The 23,421-nt window shown below is 35.4% G+C and overlaps 1 protein-coding gene across 1 annotated transcript in view; it reads left to right on the forward strand.

Moving 5' to 3' along the window:
- Nucleotides 1-23,421, forward strand: part of SCN3A (sodium voltage-gated channel alpha subunit 3) — a 114,854-nt gene that overhangs the window by 26,746 nt on the left and 64,687 nt on the right. Inside the window, exons 3-11 of the mRNA XM_030796293.1 lie at nt 702-1,015; nt 6,765-6,883; nt 8,488-8,577; nt 12,833-12,961; nt 13,460-13,551; nt 14,507-14,779; nt 14,959-15,022; nt 21,364-21,505; nt 22,666-22,872. Coding sequence (XP_030652153.1) covers nt 752-1,015; nt 6,765-6,883; nt 8,488-8,577; nt 12,833-12,961; nt 13,460-13,551; nt 14,507-14,779; nt 14,959-15,022; nt 21,364-21,505; nt 22,666-22,872 — 1,380 coding nt within the window. The 5' untranslated portion in view covers nt 702-751. The remainder of the gene's footprint in view (nt 1-701; nt 1,016-6,764; nt 6,884-8,487; nt 8,578-12,832; nt 12,962-13,459; nt 13,552-14,506; nt 14,780-14,958; nt 15,023-21,363; nt 21,506-22,665; nt 22,873-23,421) is intronic.

Consider the following 23,421-nt stretch of genomic DNA (forward strand, 5'->3'; position numbering starts at 1 on the left):
AAGGAAACAGAGTCTGGCTTAATAAAAGAAAGGAAATACTAAAGATAGGTAGATTTTTCTGGCAGCAGTGGCTTCCATGTCCCTGCTGGTTGGTGATCAGATCTTTTCTGGAGCAGCAGTTGTCAATGACGCTGACAACGAGAACAGTGGTTGGGTTTGGCAAAACTTCATTTTCTATCCTCATTTGTATGAGTCAGGGATGTATCACAATAATTGTATTGTTACCAGTACTTCTTTATTTGGGGAGTTACAAAGTTATGAAAAAGCGGGGGGCAGGATGCAGAATAATTAAGCAATTTTATTGACAAGCTTTACTGGCATTACTCTTTTGCTGAAAGTATACTATATTTTGGCTTAAAGTGTCAAAACAGAATTTTTTTAAATGCTTTTAAAAATGGACAAAATTATATATATTCTTGAGGTAAAATATAATGTTTATATATATATTATATATACTGTACATTGTAGAATGGCTAAATCAAACTAACATTAAGTACAGACTTTTGATAGATTTATGAACTTGGCTTATTGAGAATGGGGTTGAATGATGATGTTTTCAAGTTCAAATGTGTAGTGCAGTACTAAAAGCATGACTTAATGTTTATAGCTTTAAAAAATTACTAAAAAATGACATTTTGGTTGATGTTCTTATGCCAATCGCTTGCTTTCCTAACTCTCATGTAATTTTTCTTTTATTGCAGGCAATTCGTATGCAAGAAGCTACACGTAATTAAATGTGCAGGATGAAAAGATGGCACAGGCACTGTTGGTACCCCCGGGACCTGAAAGCTTCCGCCTTTTTACTAGAGAATCTCTTGCTGCTATCGAAAAACGTGCTGCAGAAGAGAAAGCCAAGAAGCCCAAAAAGGAACAAGATAATGATGATGATAACAAACCAAAGCCTAATAGTGACTTGGAAGCTGGAAAGAACCTTCCATTTATTTATGGAGACATTCCTCCAGAGATGGTGTCAGAGCCCCTGGAGGACCTGGATCCCTATTATATCAATAAGAAAGTGAGTATTGATTTTAGACTTCCAATAAATCTTTAATTAAACTCTTAACTGTAATATACTTTTCTGGGCCTTATATACAGCATTACAATTTTTCTTCTGTTAAAGATTTTATAATACTCTTCACTGTCACTTATTTTTATCACAATATAATAAAACAAACATTTATAAGAAATGAAGTCAAGAGTTGGTTACAGTGAGGAAATATGAATAGATGAATGATTTCTACAATTTCACAGTAATTCAGATAGTCAAAATTAAAATTAATATCAACAAAGTGAAATATCTGTTATGGCTGACATATTCAAGCACAGGATAGACTACAGAATAATACCTATGCAGAAAATAATTATGAGCATATGTTGTACTTAATTATTTTTTAGTTCATGACTGACTTGATGTACTTTCACAATAATTTGTATTCTAGAGGACAATAAATAATCTTCTGCTTAGCATCCTCCTATAGCCAGACAACACATTAAGAAGCACGTTCACCCAGAGATTCCTTTTTCCCCCCAGTAACCTAGAATATGATTAGGATCTTCTCTTAACCTTACATAGTTTGTGGCATGCTAGATTCTGGATCACGTATACTGTTAAAACATCACCCTGAAGAAAAAAATGTCAAAATCGGAAGACCAAAAAAAAAGATCTTCCAAATTTTCTCCATCCATACATGATTTAAATTAGTAGTTATGACTGTGCTTTCCTAATGCTAAAATAAATGCATAATTGTATCAGAATTAGCTGGTTTCTATAGTTAAACTAGCTGGGTGATATTTTATAGAAAATAAAAAAAATGGGTGGCACACTCTATACTTTCTAATTGGATATTAAGGCATTTTATAACCACGATTTATATTTTACACTTATAAGCATAAAAATAGCTCTCAATGTAGAAACTAAAGATAAATTAACATCACCATGAGTTGATGACTTATCGATTATGGAAGATATTGAACACCTTTATTAGTCAAAGCACATCCTTTTAAAAGTTTATAGTTTATAAAATCAGTGATGGCTAAAGGAAATGACAACCATTCAGACATGGAATTAGTCCTGTTGTTCTAAATAAGTATTTCTCAAACTTGCATATCCATACAGATTACCTCAAGATCTTTTAATTTGCAGATTCTGAATCCATAGGTCTGGGCTAGGGCCAGAAATCCTGAATTTCTTACAAACCATCATGCTGTTACATGGCCACACTTTGAATAGCAAGCTTTAATGTTTTATTTAAAGTCATAAGAGTACATGTAAATAGTTAAACAGAGTCTCCTTTTTCCCCTTTTATAGCTAGTTTCATAAAAGGTGACATTTAGCACATTCATTTACTTCTAAAAATAACTTATTTCAACAATTTACTATAGAATTGATAAAGAAAAATTTGAAATTTAGTTATGATGATTACAATAAGTCACCCCCCAAGAAATTGGAAAAAATATTATCCGGTGAAAACTGTTGCTCTGAAGGATATATTTGTAAAGATATCTTTAAGAAAGGAGGCATGATTTACTCTGCTATGATTAAAAGTATTTGCTACTTAAAGAAAGGAAGTGTCCTTAAAAAAGGGAATCAATCAGCCTGGTAGGATTAAGGGGGAAGGAAAAGGAGAACAACAGAGGCAAACGTTAGTATTTTCCAAGGGAGACAGAACTTTAGTAGTAGCACTGAAAGCATTTACTTCCCAATGGCCAGGCTGCCTCATTGTGGAGGGGCTACACTGAACTACCTAACATATGCTCTTAAACATTCCACATCATTTGATTAGGTCAGCTGGCTTGGGCTCCATATTCAACAAGAAACCTTCTGATTACAATTTGTTTTCCCCTAAATCTGCTTGAAGAAAAGAACGTGCTAGTTACATCACTACAATTATCTCAGTCCATATGAAAGTAATGTATCTCAGTGTAAATAAATAGATTGGAGGCCAGGCATGATGGCCCACACCTGTAATCCTAGGGCTTCGAGAGGCCAAGGCAGGAGAATTGCTTGAGGTCAGGAGTTTGAGGCTGCAGTGAGCTATGATTGTGCTACTCACTCTAGCCTAGGTGACAGATCAAGGTCCTGTCTAAATAAATAAATAGGTTGGCATTCTTATTTTATATACCAGGTTTTCAAGTTTGGTTAATGTGAGTCTGCCACTAAAAAACAGAATTGTCCTCTGTTGTTGACAAAGTCAATTTTTATTGCCTCCATGGCTGAGAGCCAGACTTAGACCCTGATTTATTCATAGTGGCTGTGAACCATCTTGCGAGACATCTAGACAGTCTTTAGTGTTGGCTGCACTGCTTTCATTTATGAAGTATCCATAAAGATGAAGATTGAGGTGCTATTAAACAAGGTGGTAATTTGTCATTCTTAGCATAGAAGGAGTAAAGTAAGAAGCTAATGGAAGAAGTTTTAGAATTTAAAAATATGTTATGAAGCTGTGTTAATTATATGGAAAAATACAGGTAAAAGGCATTTAAAAACGTTAAAGCATTATGTAACTCTTTACCATCATTAATTAGTGATACATTTTGAATACCTAATTTAATTAAATGAGTAACATCACAATGTACTTTAATGGCATTTAATTTGACCAAGGTACTATTAATAATAGCGACAGTGATAATCATAACTAACTTTTCTTGTGCTCATACTTTGTCAAGCACTGCTAAGTTCTTGAACTCACTTACTATTTAGTGAACCAGTGAGGCAGGTCCTGTTGTTAGCTTCAGTTTGTAAATGGGGAAGTGAAGCACAGAGAGATGAGGTAACTTGCTCAAGGCCACACTCCTTAAGTGGTGAATCCAGGATCTGAGCCCAGGCATTCGACTCCAGAGCCAGAGCTCTTAACCACTAAGTGAAATTATATACTATGCTTATTAACATAATAAAATAAAAGAGAAAATTAAAAAATTGGCTGCATCATTTTTTGAGTTCTCTGATTGATGTGGTCCTAATCATTGAGATGTAAATCTTATTCTTGCCACAAAGTAGTAAAACTTTTAGTAAACTTATAAGATGTGCATCTAAGTAACATTCCAGGAAAAAGAAGCAAGTAACATTCCAGAGTACAAAATAGCTGGTTTAACATACTTCCAGCTGTAGCAATGATGATCAGTATGATGTCAGTAGCAATATGAAGTATTAATTTTTTAAGTCACATCATTACTTATCATTACTTGGAAACATAACTTTAGAATTGCTACGATTTATCTCTCCCCTATTCATCTGTCATTTTCTCAAGTAATTTTCAGTTTAGGTATATCTCTTCATAACATCAGAGCCCCATAATTTCAAACTTTTTTCTTGCAATTCTTTCACTATACAGGACATTGGTATTTTATTCTGCATTTCTCAGAACTCAGGGTTCTCTTTGTGTCAGGTATTGTTCCCGAGACATAAACTGGGATTGTAGTCTTAAGGCCTGCTCTGTTTTAGAACCTATAAATTCAACGAAGATGCTCTTAGCATGTCAGCTGTAATTCCGCTAGTACTAAGAAGGCCAATCTTGCAGGAGGAGCAAAGGGTTCCATGTTCAAAGGGATAATTTATTGCTGTTCACTCTGTTTTTGGAGATAGTTCAAAATGAAACTCTCTCCTAATGTCGCAAGCAGAAATTGCTTTTTCAGGGAAATTGTTTCAAAAGAGCATGAGTACCTGCACCTTAAATTATGGTGAGCTTTTCCAGGGAAATTGTTTCAAAAGAGCATGAGTACCTGCACCTTAAATCATGGTGAGCTTTTCCAAGTTATGCTGTTGTGTTGTTGAATGCCTAAATGGATCTTGACTGTTCAACTGTAATATTAAATAATCTAATCTTGTGACTCCAAGGCAACCCTTTAATGCCTCTGTGCTTCAAAAACAGTCTTTCCAAGGTCCACTGTCCTTTACACACAGTCCTACTGGTAGTAAAGAATAGTTTGCTTGCCTGCTTCATAAAACTATTCACATTTATAGTGTGCAGTTTCTGGAAAATTGTTAGTTAAGTAATGTTGGCTCTATGGTCTTAAATACAAAAAGGCAATGAACAGAGAAACTGTGTAGTTTCTGAAAAATGGTTAGTTAAATAATGGTTGGCTCAATGGTCTTAAATACAAAGGGATAATGAACAGAAAAACTGTTTGGTTTCTGGAAAATGGTTAGTTAAGTAATGGTTGGCACCATGGTCTTAAATACAAAAGAGCAATGAACAGAGAAATTGTTTTCCCTGCCCTTTATACTGACAATATAAATATTTTTGTCTACCTATTCAAACAAAGCACGTTGTCAGAGAACATAAATGTATGGCATATAGCCCCTAGTTAAATGAGAGAAACATATTATTAAGTAAATGGATATACAGAATAGATGTCTTAAAGGTAAATAGTACCTTTAAGGTAAACCCGCATTTAATTAAAACAAGTGTTTATTTGCAAACCAGGCTATTAAATACTGTGAAAAAAATGGAGAAAAAGTAGATTACAAGCTCTTTATGCTCAATGGTTTATAACAATTTCTAACCTAGTTCTCACTGGAATGAACATTATGTGTAAACTGCTACTTGACTATAATTACAAGCAACATGTAAAAGAGTACAAATTAATATACTAAGACTTACTGGTAAAGAGAAACAATTAGGGAGTGATGAGGAGGTAGTGTGATTTATTCGGAAGGACATGATTAAGGAGGTGATTGATAGCTGAGAAAATTCCCAGAGAGAAGAGATTTTCAACCTTGATTGCATATTGGAATCGCCTCAGGAAATTTTTTTAAGTACCCAAGTCTGTGCCCATCCCTCAGAAATTTTCATTCAATTGGCAATTTTAAGATCTCTACAGGACAGCGTAATATTCAGGCAGGATTAAGAACCTCTGACATAATAGGGGGTCACTGCAGGTGGAACTATATTGTAATGTGTTATAGAGACATTTCCCTGAAATGAAGGGAGTTTTCATTAAATGAACTTTCAGTTGCCACCTTCTTCTAGGAGTCTATGACACTCATATTCAGAGTCATAGGGAGAGTTTGACTGGTTATGAGTGAGGTTGACAACTGAATTGAATTGGCCATAGCAAAGATGACTCTAGTGGGAAAAAAATAAAAGATGATTCTATAGGAACATGGTAAGTAATCACTTGTAGCATAGCTAATGCTAAGTGGATGATTGTAGCTTTCAGATCATAGAATTTTAATTGGGGAATGCCCTTTGAAATGGTGTATTTCAGACTAAATTTCAATGCATCCATCCCTCTTCAGTATTAGCTGAGAAGTTGATCCCTTCTCACACATCTATAGTCAGCAAAACCAGGTTATTCAACCTGTTTGAACATTTTAAATCTACAGGGACAATCAGAAGCCATAACAAACTTTGAAGTTAAAAGATTTGATGTGATCAAAATACTTATAAAAGATTATTTTAGTAGCAACGTGTACAGAGTAATCTGAAAAGTTACCAAAGCTGAAGACAGATGGTAAGCTTTAAATAGAATTGGAATCTGTAAAACTACATTACAATTCCGTAAAAAAATTTGTGTAGAATTGTCAGTTTGTATCAGCAAGTTGGAACCTTAGAGATAGATTAGGTAATAGTAAATAGTATCTTTATTTGTAACTATATGTTAATTTAAACATCTAACATGTTTGTAGTTATGATACATCAACTGGTTTAAACAAACAAGTTTGAACAAACAAATTCTATTTTTTAAAAAGGTCTTCATGTATGTAAGCTCTTTAAACAAGCCCATGTCTAATTTAGTAATTTTTCTCGTATTTTCTTTTTCAGACTTTTATAGTAATGAATAAAGGAAAGGCAATTTTCCGATTCAGTGCCACCTCTGCCTTGTATATTTTAACTCCACTAAACCCTGTTAGGAAAATTGCTATCAAGATTTTAGTACATTCATATCCTTTTAATGTGAATTGCCTAAATGGTATTTCTAACGGTTGATTTTAAAGAAAATGTCATTTATGTTTTCAAGTATTAGTAAAATTTCTTTGAGATTAATGGTAACATTGTTAGTTTAATTCATTTGTTTGCATTAGTTTTCCACTATTTATAACAAGAGTATTATAGAATGACTACACCATTATAGAAGAAAATATGTAACCAACCATGATAATGAATGTGTAAAAGAAATATATAATAGGAAAAAGAGCAAATCTCCTTACACCTTTATCAGCTTCAATGAGATCATATATAACCTTTGCTAAAGATTAGATTATGGTTAGTATTACTGTTTGCATTTCCAAGTGCTCAAACTTTTATGCCTTAATTGTTTCTGTATCTTCAGCGCCTGGATTTATCCTTCTTTGTGTCCTTCCTTCCTTCTTTCTGTCCTTCCTGCCTTCTTCCCTTCCTTCATTCTTCCTTTTTCCCTTCCATCTTATTCCCTTCTTTTTTTCAGTAAATATTTATTAAACTCCTACTATGTGCTCATGTACCTGGTTGAGAATACATATCAAAAAGTCGAACTTAAAATTATTTACTAGGTTAGTCAAAAACATATGTAAAAGGACAAAATATGTTTGGATTTCAAGAAAATTCTCAAGTAATGATAAAATAGAATGGTGATTTTCTGAGGCAGTGTTCAAGAATGGGAATTTTGTATAGGCAGATTCAAAGCAGGCTTCTATATAAACTGAAAGACTGATTCACCTAGAGACAGGGCAAATGAAACTGACAACCTTTTGAGGTATAAATTCTTCCATTCTATGGCTTGATGTTGGAAAGTATTTATATTCTAAAATAAAATATTTATCTCAAAATAATCATAAACTTTCTTACAGGGAAGTCTAGACTTAGATCCCAAGAGAACGTACTACAGCTAATTCTCAGAAGAGCATCAAAATAGTGCTATCTGTTTAGGTATAATGTGGACTAGATATAAGACTATAGCCAGATGGTCTGTTGGGGTCCCCCACAATCTAAAGTGTAAATAAAAAGCTAGAAAATAACATTACCTTATCAGCAAAAAATTGGATCTGCCTCTTTTATGCTATAAATTGTAAAGGAGTAAGTTACATCACTACAAACCTACTATTTATGATATAATTCTCAATCAATGTAATCTTTGATTATACTGGGCTCTACATTCTCACACTGTTTACATTGCATTCGTTAACGTTTTATAAGTCAGTGGGGAGGAATATATCTGAAGTACACCTTTTACACTTGTGGCATACTATAAACTTACTAAGGGATGGTGAATGCTTCTTCCAGGGCAATTTCACATGACTGATTGGAATGCAAAATAACTTGCATCTGCTTCAAATAGAGATCATTTTTTCTATTAAATTCAGTTTTGTGAGTATATGGTATAAAATGAAAAAAAGAGTGCACCAAGGCCATATCACAGGCTTTGAAGTTTCTTATTATTTTATCATTGTTTTAAAACAAATAATATTAATTTCACAGTTTTTGCATCGATAAACTTTTTTGTGTGTTTTGGATCATTTATAAATGGCCATGGTAACCTACTAACATTTATTCCTTAACTATAATCTACTTTATTCAGCATGCTTATCATGTGCACTATTTTGACCAACTGTGTATTTATGACCTTGAGCAACCCTCCTGACTGGACAAAGAATGTAGAGTAAGTAGGAATAACTTCTGGGAGTGAGAAATGCACAGTCAAATTCTCTAGCAATCTCCTTGTGGGTATAGCCTGACTTACGGTTTCCACTTCTAAGAAAAAGTTATTTTCATAATATGAAAGAAGATAAGGGAAGTTCTTTGGGGGAGCTATTCTTCTATGAGGTAAGTATTTTTCCAACAAACTCATGACAATATCTGTTAAAGAAAGGTTATAAATTAGTATACACTTTCTGGTAAACTAAACCAATCATCTAGCCTAAAATTAAGTCTCAATTATGGTTAATCATTTGAGATAAAACACAATGATCATTTGAGTAATTTGATGAATTAAATTATTTTATTCTAGTATATAGTTATTATTGTTATATTCGAATAGAATAGATTTAGGTTTTTTGCTCCAAATTAAGTAGATGTCTTAATTACACATCTAAGATGTCTAAGTTATATTTAGATATGTAAGTTTTTTATACACAACATGTGTGCTGAAACAGCCTAGATGTGTTCCCTAAAAGAAATAAAATGTCTTCCATAAAACTGTGTTCATAAAATAACAGGGCTTAGGGGAAACATGATTGGGGGAGACTAAAACTTATGGAACTTTGTAACTAGAATACAACATAGAAACAATAATAATCCCAATAAAAAGACACTTGCCCAGTTGATTCTTTTCTAATGTTTGTACCTAAAATCATAGCCATTGAGTTCTTTGTGGCCTCAGATCCCGGGCCTCATCCTTTCTCCTTTGAAATGGAGACTGGGGATATTTGTATGATTTCATCAAAATAAAATGCTTCATTCTGTATTTTAATACATGGAGAAAGGTCTAAGCACATTAGTTGTTCAGGATGTTAAACCAGGCCCTTGTTGCACTAAAAGAAAACACTTCTGTGGATGTTGTGTATTAGTATCAAGATCTTTTTATTATTATTATTGCAAGGGATTTTCCATTTAAGTGTGAGAAAAAATGCCCTTCATTGTTTCAAAACATCAATATGCTGGGGAAAATCGTGCATGAACTAACACAATTACTGCATCGTAGCAACGTTATTTCATTTTCTTATGTTTCAGTCACATATGAGGTTATTTGCACCAAAGAAACATACTTTTTAGTGAAACAAAGTGGTTAGATTATATAGGCTATTTATATATAACATAATACAATAATCAGGTATCTGACTGGTTAAGTAAAACATGTAATATGCTCTTTTTATTGTTATATTTTTAAAAGTAATGTACAATAGGAGATAAGATAGTATAACAAATACTGCCACTTTTAGTTCTGTTTTTATGGATTTCTCTGAGGATTTACTGTACCACTCCAAGCCATTATTTGTCAATAATTTAACATGTTATTTTTTTAAAAAAGTAGCTTGAAAACTCTCCCTAGAAATTATTGTAATAGAGAATCCATCTCCCATATTGAGGAAAGCCATTTAACTTAGAATTCTCATTTACTATACACGATTTTGGAGTTAACAAAGTGGACACTCCTATGTAAGACTATTCTGTATGTGGTTTTTCCAGCAGAAATTATTGAAGCATTTAAACATGTATCAATTTCATTTATTTGTATAACATTATTAAAAAATAGTTAAAGAAGGCAGTTGGAGTTTGTGACCAGCCTGGCCAACATGGTGAAACCCCATCTCTACTAAAAATACAAAAAATGAGCCAGGCGTGGTGGCACGCACCTGTAGTCCCAGCTACTCAGGAAGCTGAGACAGGAGAATCGCTTGAACACAGGAGGTGGAGGTTGCAGTGAGCCAAGATCACACCACTGCACTCCAGCCTGGATGACAGAGCGAGACTCTGTTTAAAAAAAAAAAAAAAAAAAAAAAGGCAATTGAATATATATATGCCTCTCTTTCTAAAGAAACAGTAACAACTTAGAGATGATTATACCTGTTATGAAGGCAGCCTTAGCTTTAGAAAGTTTTTGATTTGCATCATTCAGCTGGAAAACTTTGCATGGGTTTTCTGATCAATTATCTTCAGTAGCTTAAAAGCAAGCCAGCAGGAAAACAGCAAAGTAGTAGCGGTTATTACCCCAAACCCTGGGTTCAGTGAAAGAGAAGATAACTTAGTTCTGAGATGAAAACTGAAGTCTCTGATATTTGAAACAGTCCCTGTACAAAGATGTGGCATACACAAAACGACTTGAGAACCATACTATATAGTGAGGGGAGTGTTACATAAGGCAAGGCACTTCTGTAGACTGCATTTTATTTAATTTTATTTATACTGCATTTTATTTAAACCAATATATCTAAAATATGAAAATTCAACAATTAAGATTAGCCAAATTTCAAGGTTTTAAAACACCAAAGTTACAGGAACATAGACAGAATTGTTCCTGTGACATAGACAGAATTGACGGCTTGATTACGAGCCTAGTGTGGGCATAGCCAAGAAAGATAAAGGTCCCCTGACTCCCACTTACCTGCCCAACCTAGTTACTAATAAGCATTTTTGAATACCTATTCTGTGTAGAGCTCTGTCTCAGTAGGCTCTAGGACTCTCTTCCATGGACAGCCATGAACACTTCCCATACATTCCAAATGTACCCACATATTTTCTTAATTTCCCCAAATCAAGAACAAAAGTAGGGAGTTTAATCTTATTCCTAGTAACTCTATAGATAACACAGAATTGCTTCAGCATAAACCACAGGGCACTAACCACTAATATAATAAACAGAACATACATGTGTGGTGTTTCTAGGCCTTTAAAAGGCCAGCTATCTCTACAAACAGAAATATCATGGTGATTACGTGTCACACAACGATCCAAACTACAACACAGTAAACATAAGCTTGGTATTGTAAAATATATCTCTTCCTAATAGTCAGCTACTTCATAATAAGTGAAGATAGGAATTATTACTTATGAGATCAACTGAATTGTTGGGGAAGAAAAGGAAGGGAAGAAAACTAGACTTGAAGATATCTGCATAAATTATCCTTGATGTCTTTGTTCCCTCATATGAAAGAAACTTGTGCAAAAAACACTTCAAAAATAATGATCCTAACATTTTTCATATATAAATACTGGTAGGCTGGAAAATCTAATGAATTTAATATGAGTAAATCAAATCTTTGTGGCTTGGGTGAAGTGCTCTGAAAAATAAACTTAAATTGTGCTTTTAAAGAACACAATGTTGAAAAACAAGTACTCTCAGCTATTTTGGGAAAAAAACGAAAACAGCAATAACTTATATTGTCAAGACTCAAAGAAAAGAGAGCTAGAAATACATGACATTAAACAGCAAATAGAAAAGTCTTCCACCATTTTGGAGGCTGAAAATTGAATTTAAGCAAAGTTTGAATGATTTAGCCCAATTGCATAGAGATAGTAGCTGATGCAAGGTTAGATTTAAGAACTTTGTTTATCTGTGTATTTTGGTATTTGCACAAACACACACATATAAAACACTAGTGAACTGGAACATTTCATGTGATAATATATATACACACACACACATACATATATCTCTATACAGCACACTCATGCACACACACACACACACACACACAGGGTGGGAGGGAGGAGGGCAGGGAGAGAGAAAGAAGAGAGAGAAATGAGGGCAGTTTATAACTCTACATGATTCTTAAAAATTTAAAAAAAAGTATATTTTCTATGGTAGACATGTAAACTAGCTCTCAAAATGAGTCTACTCATTAAGAAATTTGAATAAAATATTTTATTATTTAAGTAAATGAATCCAAGCTATGTTGCCTCTAAAGTTGTACTGTCCATTGAGGATGCCACTAGCCACATATGGCTATGGAACCTTGAAATTTGGCTAATATTAATTGTTGAATTTTCATATTTTAGATATATTGGTTTAAATAAAATGCAGTATAAAAAATAAGTTGACTTGCTTCTTCTCATCTTTTCACTTGCTACTAGGAATTTGAAAATTACATTTGTGGCTTACATTACATTTCTATCAGATACTGCTGCACTAGAAAGTCAAACTAGATGATTATCCATAAGATATATGAAACTATTATTCTAAAACCCAAATAGTTAAACAAGATTAGATTCCTAGAGAATATATTTTCTCTTCAGTTTAACTCTTTACTCAGGCTTGTAAGACTAATTAAATGAATAGATTATTTGGTAAATAGAAGTAAGGAACAATATTTTAATGAATTGAAAAACCACAAAAGGATAGGATTTGCTATGATTGAAAACATTTATTTTAACAGTTCAAGCAAAATTGTTAATTTTGGCTTGGATGTTTTTCCTAGGTACACATTCACTGGAATCTATACCTTTGAGTCACTTATAAAAATCTTGGCAAGAGGGTTTTGCTTAGAAGATTTTACGTTTCTTCGTGATCCATGGAACTGGCTGGATTTCAGTGTCATTGTGATGGCGTGAGTAATTTTGAAAATTTGATAGATGCAAAGGAATGAAAATAGTCATAGTACAAACAAGGTCTTTGTGTCATATATTAAATGTATAGCTTTCTTTTTAGTCAAGTTAACTATGTGGATTGTGTATTTTAAGAATACATATTAGAATACATATTGCAATGTAAATATATCCAGTAAATGATCAATAAATGGGATTATCTTCATGTCATATAGTCTTTCTCTTCATCAAAATGAAGTTATTCATTGACTACAATTTAATAGCAACAACTGTACTTGGATTAGTTTTGCAAACAAATGTGTTCATATTAGTGAAAATTACATTGAAATAAAGCAACACAATTTTGTTTCTTAAAAGCATCCTTTAGCATATGGCAGCCTGAGGTCTATAGCAATTCCATTTATTAAACTCACAGGGCTCTATGTGCCAAACCCAGCATTAAGTCCTTATTTAGTATAAACTTTGCCAAAACTATCAGTAACTCTGATTTAATTCTGCAGGTATGTAACAGAATTTGTAAGCCTAGGCAATGTTTCAGCCCTTCGAACTTTCAGAGTCTTGAGAGCTCTGAAAACTATTTCTGTAATTCCAGGTAAGAAGAAACTGGTGTAAGGTAGTAGGCCCCTTATATCTCCAACTTTTCTTGTGTGTTATTGTGTTTGTGTGTGAACTCCCCTATTACAGATATGTGACAGAGTTTGTGGACCTGGGCAATGTCTCAGCGTTGAGAACATTCAGAGTTCTCCGAGCACTGAAAACAATTTCAGTCATTCCAGGTGAGAGCTAGGTTAAACACCGAGGCTGACTTTAATTATTGAGTTTGAAATCAATTTATATGACTTATAGCATTAGCCTTGTTGCTTATTATTACAGTTCATCCCGTTTAATAATGCCAAATGATGTTTCAATGTCAGTTTAGCTCATAAAATTTTATAAATTACATGCGTATTTATAAAGTCAGCCTTTGAGTTTAACAAAAAATTGCATGAGACATCTTCAAAAAATGCTAATTTTGGCCTCTTGCGCTCTCTCTTTTTCACTACCATGGCTTTACTAACTGATTTGGATTTTACCATTCACTGCAGATGTAGTTCAAAAATGGATCTCCTTTTACAAAGGAGAAAATATTATTGTTGAAGTGTATGCATATGGCATGAGACTTATCTTAAAATTCTTTTCTCCTCTAAATTACTACTGCTTGGAGGCTAGAGTAAAGAATGGATTGGTGGAAAATAGCTGCATGAAACACAAAATCTGAAATGAAAAATAACTCCAGGTTTTTTCGTATGTTTGTTCAGCATGTAAAACCACACAAACAAAACTTCCTGACTAGATATTTAAAGCTTCATATTGAATTTCCAGCAAGCACACTGTTCACGTATAAAATCTGCTGTTCATCTATTTCCCAAATCATCAGGCTATCCATACAGCTTTGGTGTCTAAATAGTCAAGTAATCATTTACGGGAGAAAGAGAATGTGTGTGACTATTAAGAAATCATGGTTTCTGGCACTCTTCCTCAGGTAACCTATAGTTCTCTCTCTGCAGGTTTAAAGACCATTGTGGGGGCCCTGATCCAGTCAGTGAAGAAGCTTTCTGACGTGATGATACTGACTGTGTTCTGTCTGAGCGTGTTTGCTCTCATTGGGCTGCAGCTGTTCATGGGCAATCTGAGGAATAAATGTTTGCAGTGGCCCCCAAGCGATTCTGCTTTTGAAACCAACACCACTTCCTACTTTAATGGCACAATGGATTCAAATGGGACATTTGTTAATGTAACAATGAGCACATTTAACTGGAAGGATTACATTGGAGATGACAGTAAGAAGTATTACCACATTATGTTAACCTTAGTGTTGCTGAATGAATTTTCAACTATAAATAGTTGAGACTGTGGGTGTACAGCCACCTTTGTAAATAACTGAAATAGTCAAACTCTGATTTATTACTAATGTGAATAGGATTAATATGAAATAAAATGTGTTTTTTTGTATTAACAGGTCACTTTTATGTTTTGGATGGGCAAAAAGACCCTTTACTCTGTGGAAATGGCTCAGATGCAGGGTAAGAAACATAATATATTTTTTAAGATATAGAACTCTTTGCGAAAAGAAAAAGTAGGTGGAAAACATCTACATGGTTATATGTGTAGCCTTACCATGTATGCAATAAAGAGTGGTGCTGCTCCCCTAGGAAGTGCCTTGTCTGCCTTACTGGATTGCCACTGGTCCTAAACTCACAGCCATTAAAAATCATCCCTTTGTGAAGACCTTTCCCCAGAATTTCACAGTTAAGATGTTCTTAAATTGATGCTCCAATGTGTGAAGGCCCAGAGTCTGTCTTTGCTGTATGTCCATCAGAGCTGTTAGGAAACACAGGAACACAAGATGGGCCCCTTTTTATTGGTGTACATATGTATCAATGGGATGAGTTTTGTTGTGACTGGAAAAGATCCAGACTATAATGTGGTCTTCAGGGTGGAAGCACACTTGGGGAAGTGCTTTGAAATATTTAAGTATTCTTGAAAGAGCATGAATTTCTGTATACAAAGAAGCCAAGGGTGCATGTGTGCCAAAGGCATGTCCAAGTTTCAGTTGACATAATGAATAGTTCTTTTAGGCCACATGTTACAATAAAAGATGCCATAATATCTTAGTCATGCTGTTATTCTCTAACCCTTAAATATTTTTCTAAGAGTATTGTAAATTAATTTTAAATCAAAATAGGGAATTTTTTAAGAGCTGAGAGATAGCAATAGTAAGTGACTCTTAGGACATGGAACTTAAATATATTTTGAGTCATCCCTTAAAAAGGGAAACTGGTGTAGCCATAAAAATCTAAGAGAGTTAATGAAAATGTATACTAGTCACATAAATAGAGCTTTGGGGAATTTTTTTTTCCTGACAGTTTTCCTAGCCTTATTATGAATGCAGTGGGTAAGAGCATAGGTTCTAGAGTTCATGTATACCTGGGTTCAAATCCTAACTTCACCATTTGTAAGCTCTTTGACCTCGGAAAAGTGTCCTAAGCTCTCTGTACCTTAGTTTACTCATCATTAAAATGGAGAGAGTAATATTCTGTCCCTTTAATAGTTGTCATGATTAATTATTTAATACACATAAAGTATTTGAACTATCACATGGACAGTTGTAAGAATTTATTGTATGTACCAGCCTAAGCAACAAAGCAAGACCCTACCTCTACAAAAAAAAAAAAAAAAGAAAAGAAGAAGAAAAAAAGAAAAACCTACCCAGGCATTGTGATGCACATGTGTAGTCCTAACTTCTCAGGGGGCTAAAGTAGGAGGATTGCTTGAGCCCAGGAATTCCAAGCCACAGTGAGCTATGACCACACCACTGCACTCCAGCCTACGCGACAGGCTGTCTCTGAAAAATGGCTGGGAGCGGTGGCTCACACCTGTAATCCCAGCACTTTGGGAGGCAGAGGCAGGGGGATTACTTGAGGCCAGTAGATCTAGACCAGCCTGGCCAACATGGCAAAACCCTATCTCTACTACAAAATACAAAAATTAGCTGGGTGTGGTGGTGCACACCTGTAATCTCAGCTACTCTGGAAGCTGAGGCACAATAATCTCTTAAACGTGAAAGATGGAGGTAGCAGTGAGCTGAGATAGCACCCCTACACTCCAGCCTGGATGACAAAGCGAGACCTTGTCTCAAAAAAAATTTTTTTAATAAATTGAAAAAAAACACACCCTCTAAAGAAAAGAAAATAATTTATTGCCTATTAACTATTATTTATTATGATGATTAACATAAAAGCCCAGATAAAATTTTGGATAAATTTGGTTAATACATACTTTATTCCTATTAAACCATAATAATCTATTCCCTTTAATGAATTCCTATTATGGCTTAAGTAATTTACATCAGCAGTCCCCAGCCTTTTTGGCACCAGCGACTGTTTTGTGGAAGATAATTTTTCCACCAACCAAGGGTGGTGGTGGGAAATGATTTCAGGATGATTCAAGCGCGTCACATTTATTGTGTACTTTATTTCTATTATTAGTATACTGTAATATATAATGAAATAATTGTACAACTCACCATAATGTAGAATCAGTGGGAGAGTGATCTCAAATGATTCACCTGCTTCAGCCTCCCAAAGTGCTGGGGATTACAGGCATGAGCCACTGCACCTGGCCGTTGGTGATGAGGTTTTTTTGGTTTTGTTTTTTTCGGTTTTTTTTTGAGACGGAGCCTCACTCTGTCGCCCAGGCTGGAGTGCAGTGGCGCGATCTAGGCTCACTGCAAGCTTCGCCTCCCGGGTTCAAGCTATTCTCCTGCCTCAGCCTTCCGAGTAGCTGGGATCACAGGCCCCCGCCACCACGCCCAGCTAATTTTTTGTATTCTTAGTAGAGACCGGGTTTCACTATGTTAGCCAGGACGGTTTCAATCTGCTGACCTCGTGATCCACCTGCCTCTGCCTCCCAAAGTGCTGGGATTACAGGAGTGAGCCAGGTGATGAGTTTTAAATACAAAACCATTTTGTATTTAAGTGGCACATTCCATTAAAGAAATAAATGATTTGTATTTTATTAAAATTAAAAGCCACTGTTTTACAAAGATATTCTTAAGAGAATGAAAAGACAAATAAGCAACTGGGAGACAATATTTGCAAAGCACATATCTGATCTAAAAAAAAAAAAAAACCGACTGGGGCCAGGTGCCGTAGCTCATTCCTGTAATCCAGCACTTTGGGAAGCTGAGAGGGGAAGATCATTTGAGCCCAAGAGTTTGAGACTGGCCTGGGCAGCATAGGGAGACATTGTTTCTACGAAAAATAAAAATAAAAAAATTAGCCAGGCATGGTGTAGTGTACCTGTGGTACCAGCTACTCAGGAGGCTGAGGCAGAAGGATTACTTGAGCCTGAGAGGTCGAGGCTGCAGTGAGCCATGATCAGACCACTGCACTATAGCCTGGGCAACAGAATTATACCCTGTCTCAAAACAAAACAAAACAAAACAACAAACCACTGTCCAGAATATCTAAAGAACTCTTAAAACTCAGCAACAAGAAAACAAATGACCCAATTTAAAACTGGCAAAAGATCTGAACAGATACCCCACACGAGTATATAGTACAGGTGGCTATTAAGGAAGTAAAAAGGCACTCAACATTATTTGTCATTAGGGAATTGCAAACTAAAACAACAATGAGTTACCAATGTACATCTGTTAGAATGACTGAAAAATGTATCTGGCAATACCAGCTTCTTATGAGGATGCAGAATAACAGAAACTCTTGCTTATTGCTGGTAGGAATGCAAAACTAGACGACTGCCTTGGAAGACAGTTTGGCAGTTTCTTACAAAATAAACATAGTCTTACCATATGATCCGACAACTGCACTTCTAGGTATTTAGCTGATCAATTTGAAAACTTATGTCTTCACAAAAAACCTGCATGTGAATATTTGTAGCAGCTGTATTCATAATGACCCCAAACTGGAAGTAACCAAGATGCCCTTCAATGACCCCAAACTGGAAGCAACCAAGATGTCCTTCAATAGTTGTATAGATAAATAAATTGTTATGCCCATACAACAAAATATTATTTAGTGATTAAAAAGAAATGAGCTATCAAGATACAAACAGATATTAATGAATATTAAATGCATATTTCTAAGTGAGAAAAAGCCAACCTCAAAAAGCTACATACTGTATGATTTCAATTACCTGACATTCTAGAAAACACAAAACAATAGAGATGATAAGAAAATAGTGTTTGCCAGGGGTTCATGGTGAGGGACTATCTAGGTAAAGCAAAGGGGATTTTTTTTTTAGGGTGAGAACCTGTTCTCTAAGATTCTATAATGGTGAATATGAAACTTAAATGCATTTGTTAAAACTCATAGACCTTTATAACACAAAGAGTGAATCTTAATATATACAAATTAAAAAAAATCTTTTGTGAGGTTTGGGGATCCCAGGAAGAAATGGAGTATGTGACAAAAATATATAAATGTGTTGCAAAATATGAAACAACCTCACTGAAGGTAGTGGGGTAATAACATGCTAACCTAAGTAACTTTGGAAATGAGTGGAGTCCGTAAGACTAAAGGTAAAAGGAACAATACTCTAGTTGATAAAGTTGTTTCCAGTGGTAGTATAGATTAACAATCCTGAAACCACTGTGCATGTGTACCAGTACTGAGCAATTATAAACATATATATCTCCTTGTTCTGTCAGCTGAGAGGGCCTAGAAGCAATGACACCCCAGTAGCAACAAACACAGCTAGCACTTAGATCTTGGTTTCTGATACCATTTTCCAATAAAAAGAACTAGGGCTCCTTGGAGAAATGGTTGATTCTAGGACTGAGGCAGAAATTATAAAAGATGAGCCTGGAGCATCTGATAGTGCCTAAAAGTAAGAAAGTGTTAAAAAATAAAAAAAATGCAACCCACAACCATGGGGTGTGTCAAACTGTTACAGGTGTCAACTGAAAGAGCTTCCAGTGGCCAAAGATGAAGCCATTTGAACAAGAAAATAAATGAAGTATCATTGAATTGTAATCCAAAATATAAAATGAATATCCATGACTACATGTTAATTGAAATGATTGAATAATTAAATAAAATATGAATGGACAAATATCCTGTGCAGAATAATTTCAAATAATTTTTGTATATACTTAAGATCATAACTGCAAGTTCCTTAAATGTGGTCTGTACATAGTGACTTTATTTCAAAGAGTACATATGGAAAAGGAAGAAAAGGGAGTAAATTTACAGTAGAGAAACCTAACAAACACTACCTCAAGATGGGTGGTGAAAGTTAACATCAACAGTGATAAGTCACAGTGATAAGTATGTACCCTTGGCATGATGTGATGTGATGACAGTGACATTTTACCTCTGTAGTCTTCCACCCAAAAATCCATAATCTAAATACAATCATGAGACAAACATTAGACAAATCCCAATTGGAGGGCATTCTACAAAATATCTGACTAGTAATCCTCAAAACTGTTGTGGTCATCAAAAACAAAGGAAGTCTGAGAGATTGTCACAGCCAAGAGGAGCCTAAAAAGACATAACTACTAAATGGTGATAAGTATCCTGAATGGGATCCTGGAACAAAAAAAGGACATTAAGAAAAAAACTGAGGGCCAGGCACGGTGGCTGTGGCCTGTAATCCCAGCACTTTGGGAGGCCGAGGCGGGCGGATCACGAGATCAGGAGATTGAGACCATCCTGGCTAACACTGTGAAACCCCATCTCTACTAAAAATACAAAAAATTAGCTGGGTGTGGTGGCAGGCGCCTGTAGTCCCAGCTATTTGGGAGGCTGAGGCGGGAGAATGGTGTGAACTCTGGAGGTGGAGCTTGCAGTGAGCCAAGATTGCGCCACTGCACTCCAGCCTGGGCAACGGAATGAGATTACATCTCAAAAAAGAAAAAAAAAAAGAAAAAAACTGAAGAAATCTGAATAAAATAGTAACTTTAGGTAATAATAATGTATTAAGGCTGGGTGCGGTGGCTCGCACCTGTAATCCCAGTACTTCAGGAGGCCAAGGCAGGAGATTGCTTGAGCCCAGAAGTTTGAGACCAGCCTGGGCAGTGTAGCAAGATCCCATCTCAATTAAATAATAACAATGTGTCAATATTGAAAATGGCATGGAATGTATGAGGCCTGTACTATCTTCATACTTTTTATGTAAATAAAAAATTGTTATAAATATTAACTTTATTTTAGAAAATTCTACAAAACCAGCTAATGGAATAGTTAATTGATTCCCCACTCTTCGTTTTCTGGCTTTTACTTTTTTTTTTTTTTTTTGAGGTGGAGTCTCGCTCTGTCGCCCAGGCTGGAGTGCAATGGTGCAATCTCGGCTCACTGCAAGCTCCATCTCCTGGGTTCACCCCATTCTCCTGCCTCAGCCTCCCGAGTAGCTGGGACTACAGGCGCCCACCACCATGCCCAGCTGATTTTTTGTATTTTTAGTAGAGATGGGGTTTCACTGTGTGAGCCAGGATGGTCTCTATCTCCTGACCTCATGATCCTCCTGCCTTGGTCTCCCAAAGTGCTGGGATTACAGGCGTGAGCCACTGCACCTGGCCTTAATTTTTAACTATTGATTCTTGCCACTTTGTAAAGAGTAGAAATATGGTAATGTCAGAGCCAAAAGTGTGTGGTTGCTAGCTCTCTGCCATTCTAAATGTCCGTAAATATTTATTTGCATCTAAATTTTCTATTGGTCTTCCTAGTGAATTTCATCTGATAAGTTTCATGGTGGGCAATCACCTAAAGTGTTCTGGAAATGAAAGCAAGATAATTCGTTGCAGATAGCAGCTTTGGGTTTTGAAAATTCCTATAAGTCAAATCAATTGAAAATGCTGTAATTTCTATACTGACCCTACCTCCATTTCTCTCTCTTATAGCCAGTGTCCAGAAGGATACATCTGTGTGAAGGCTGGTCGAAACCCCAACTATGGCTACACAAGCTTTGACACCTTTAGCTGGGCTTTCCTGTCTCTATTTCGACTCATGACTCAAGACTACTGGGAGAATCTTTACCAGTTGGTAAGGTCCAAATGAGCATGCATAATATTTATTTTTATAGACATATATGAAATGAAAAGCATAGGCTGGGTGTGGTGGCTCATGCCTGTAATCCTAGCACTTTGGGAGGCAGAGGCAGATGGATCACTTGAGTCCAGGAATTCCAGACCAGCCTGAACAACATGGCAAAACCCCATCTCTATCAAAATACAAAAATTAGCCTGGCATGGTGGCGCCCATCTGTAGCCCCAGCTACGAGGGAGTCTGAGGTGGGAGGATCACTCAAGCCCAGGAGGTGGAGGTTGCAGTGGGTCGACATCATATCACTGCACTCCAGCCTGGATGACAGAGTAAGACCCCATCTCAAAAAAAGAAAAGGAAAGGGACAGGGAAAGGGAAGGAAGGGAAGGGAAGGGAATGGAAGGGAAGGGAAAGGACCTGCTTATAACGCTCTGGAACACAGAGAAAGGTCCAACATAAAGCAAGTGTGCCAGGAATCCTAATTGCTCACTGAGTCAGTACCTATATATGTACACTGAGGACTTTTTTTTTTTTTTTTTTTTTTTTTGAGATGGAGTCTCGCTCTGTCGCCCAGGCTGGAGACACTGAGGACTTTTTTATGTGAAAGACATTCTGCTAGGAACTATGGGGATGCAAATAATGTTCATGACTCTGAGAAATTGATAATCCAGTTGTAGGTATATAAACAGCACGTTAAAAGATTTTAAAAATCAATGATGTTGATGTGAAAATTTCAAATTAAAGCTCTAGCTATTAACTGAGACTAGACGGGGAAGGGAGCAAAAGTCATCTATAGATGGTATGGAGAATAGCTGCAGTGCAAATGGAATCCCACTGAAAGGATTTAAAGATTCAGTGCTCTTACTTGTCATATTATTGCTCTGCATATGAACTCTAATAAAAGCATTATAGTGGGGCTCACATATACATCCACTATATATGAGTTTAAAATGTATTTATATCAAACGAGACTGCAGTCAAGCCTCAAATAATCTGATTCTTAATTTTGTGTGTTGAGCATATCAATACCAAAAAATTCTTGGTGAAAATAAACTGGATACTAAAAAGCTAATTAGTCTACTATCTAACTGTGGTGATCAGATATTTATTTGGGGACATTATACTAAAATACTGATGGAATTATTCCCCATTTCCCCTAGACATTACGTGCTGCTGGGAAAACATACATGATATTTTTTGTCCTGGTCATTTTCTTGGGCTCATTTTATTTGGTGAATTTGATCCTGGCTGTGGTGGCCATGGCCTATGAGGAACAGAATCAGGCCACCTTGGAAGAAGCAGAACAGAAAGAGGCCGAATTTCAGCAGATGCTCGAACAGCTTAAAAAGCAACAGGAAGAAGCTCAGGTACTGAGTGATAAAAGCAAAGATTTATCATTATTATTAGTTTCTAAGTAGACATAGTGTTATACTATGGAGGGTAGATTGGAACTGCTTTTTCATTTTATATATAGGCATTGTCATTAGAAAAAAAAAGTATTCAAATATAAACTTGTTTCTGAAGCTAGAGTCGAATAAACTTTTTAGGCACTGTATATAAAGAAATCTGCTAGTGGATAGAAAATACATTAGGGATAAGGTTTACTATGGAATTGTCTCATAGAACCTAAGAGGGGAATTTAATTTTTTATTTAATTTAGAAAAGAAATAAAACTGATATTTCCAATTATTAGTGATTCACCCGTAATTATGACATTTGAGATTTTGTTCTGAAGTTAATTGATTTTAAAGGTTGATAAGAGACTTTATAAATACCTATGCTTAACAATTCTTTGGGATTTCTGTAGCAAAAAAAAAAAAAAAAATGTTTGCTGTAGCCCACATCAGGATATCAGGAAGGTATCTAAAGTTAGATGCCAACTTGAGATTTTTATTAATATTAAAGGCTATGTGAGC

This window comes from Nomascus leucogenys, chromosome 17, assembly GCF_006542625.1.
Source record: "Nomascus leucogenys isolate Asia chromosome 17, Asia_NLE_v1, whole genome shotgun sequence".
Lineage (NCBI taxonomy): Eukaryota > Metazoa > Chordata > Mammalia > Primates > Hylobatidae > Nomascus > Nomascus leucogenys.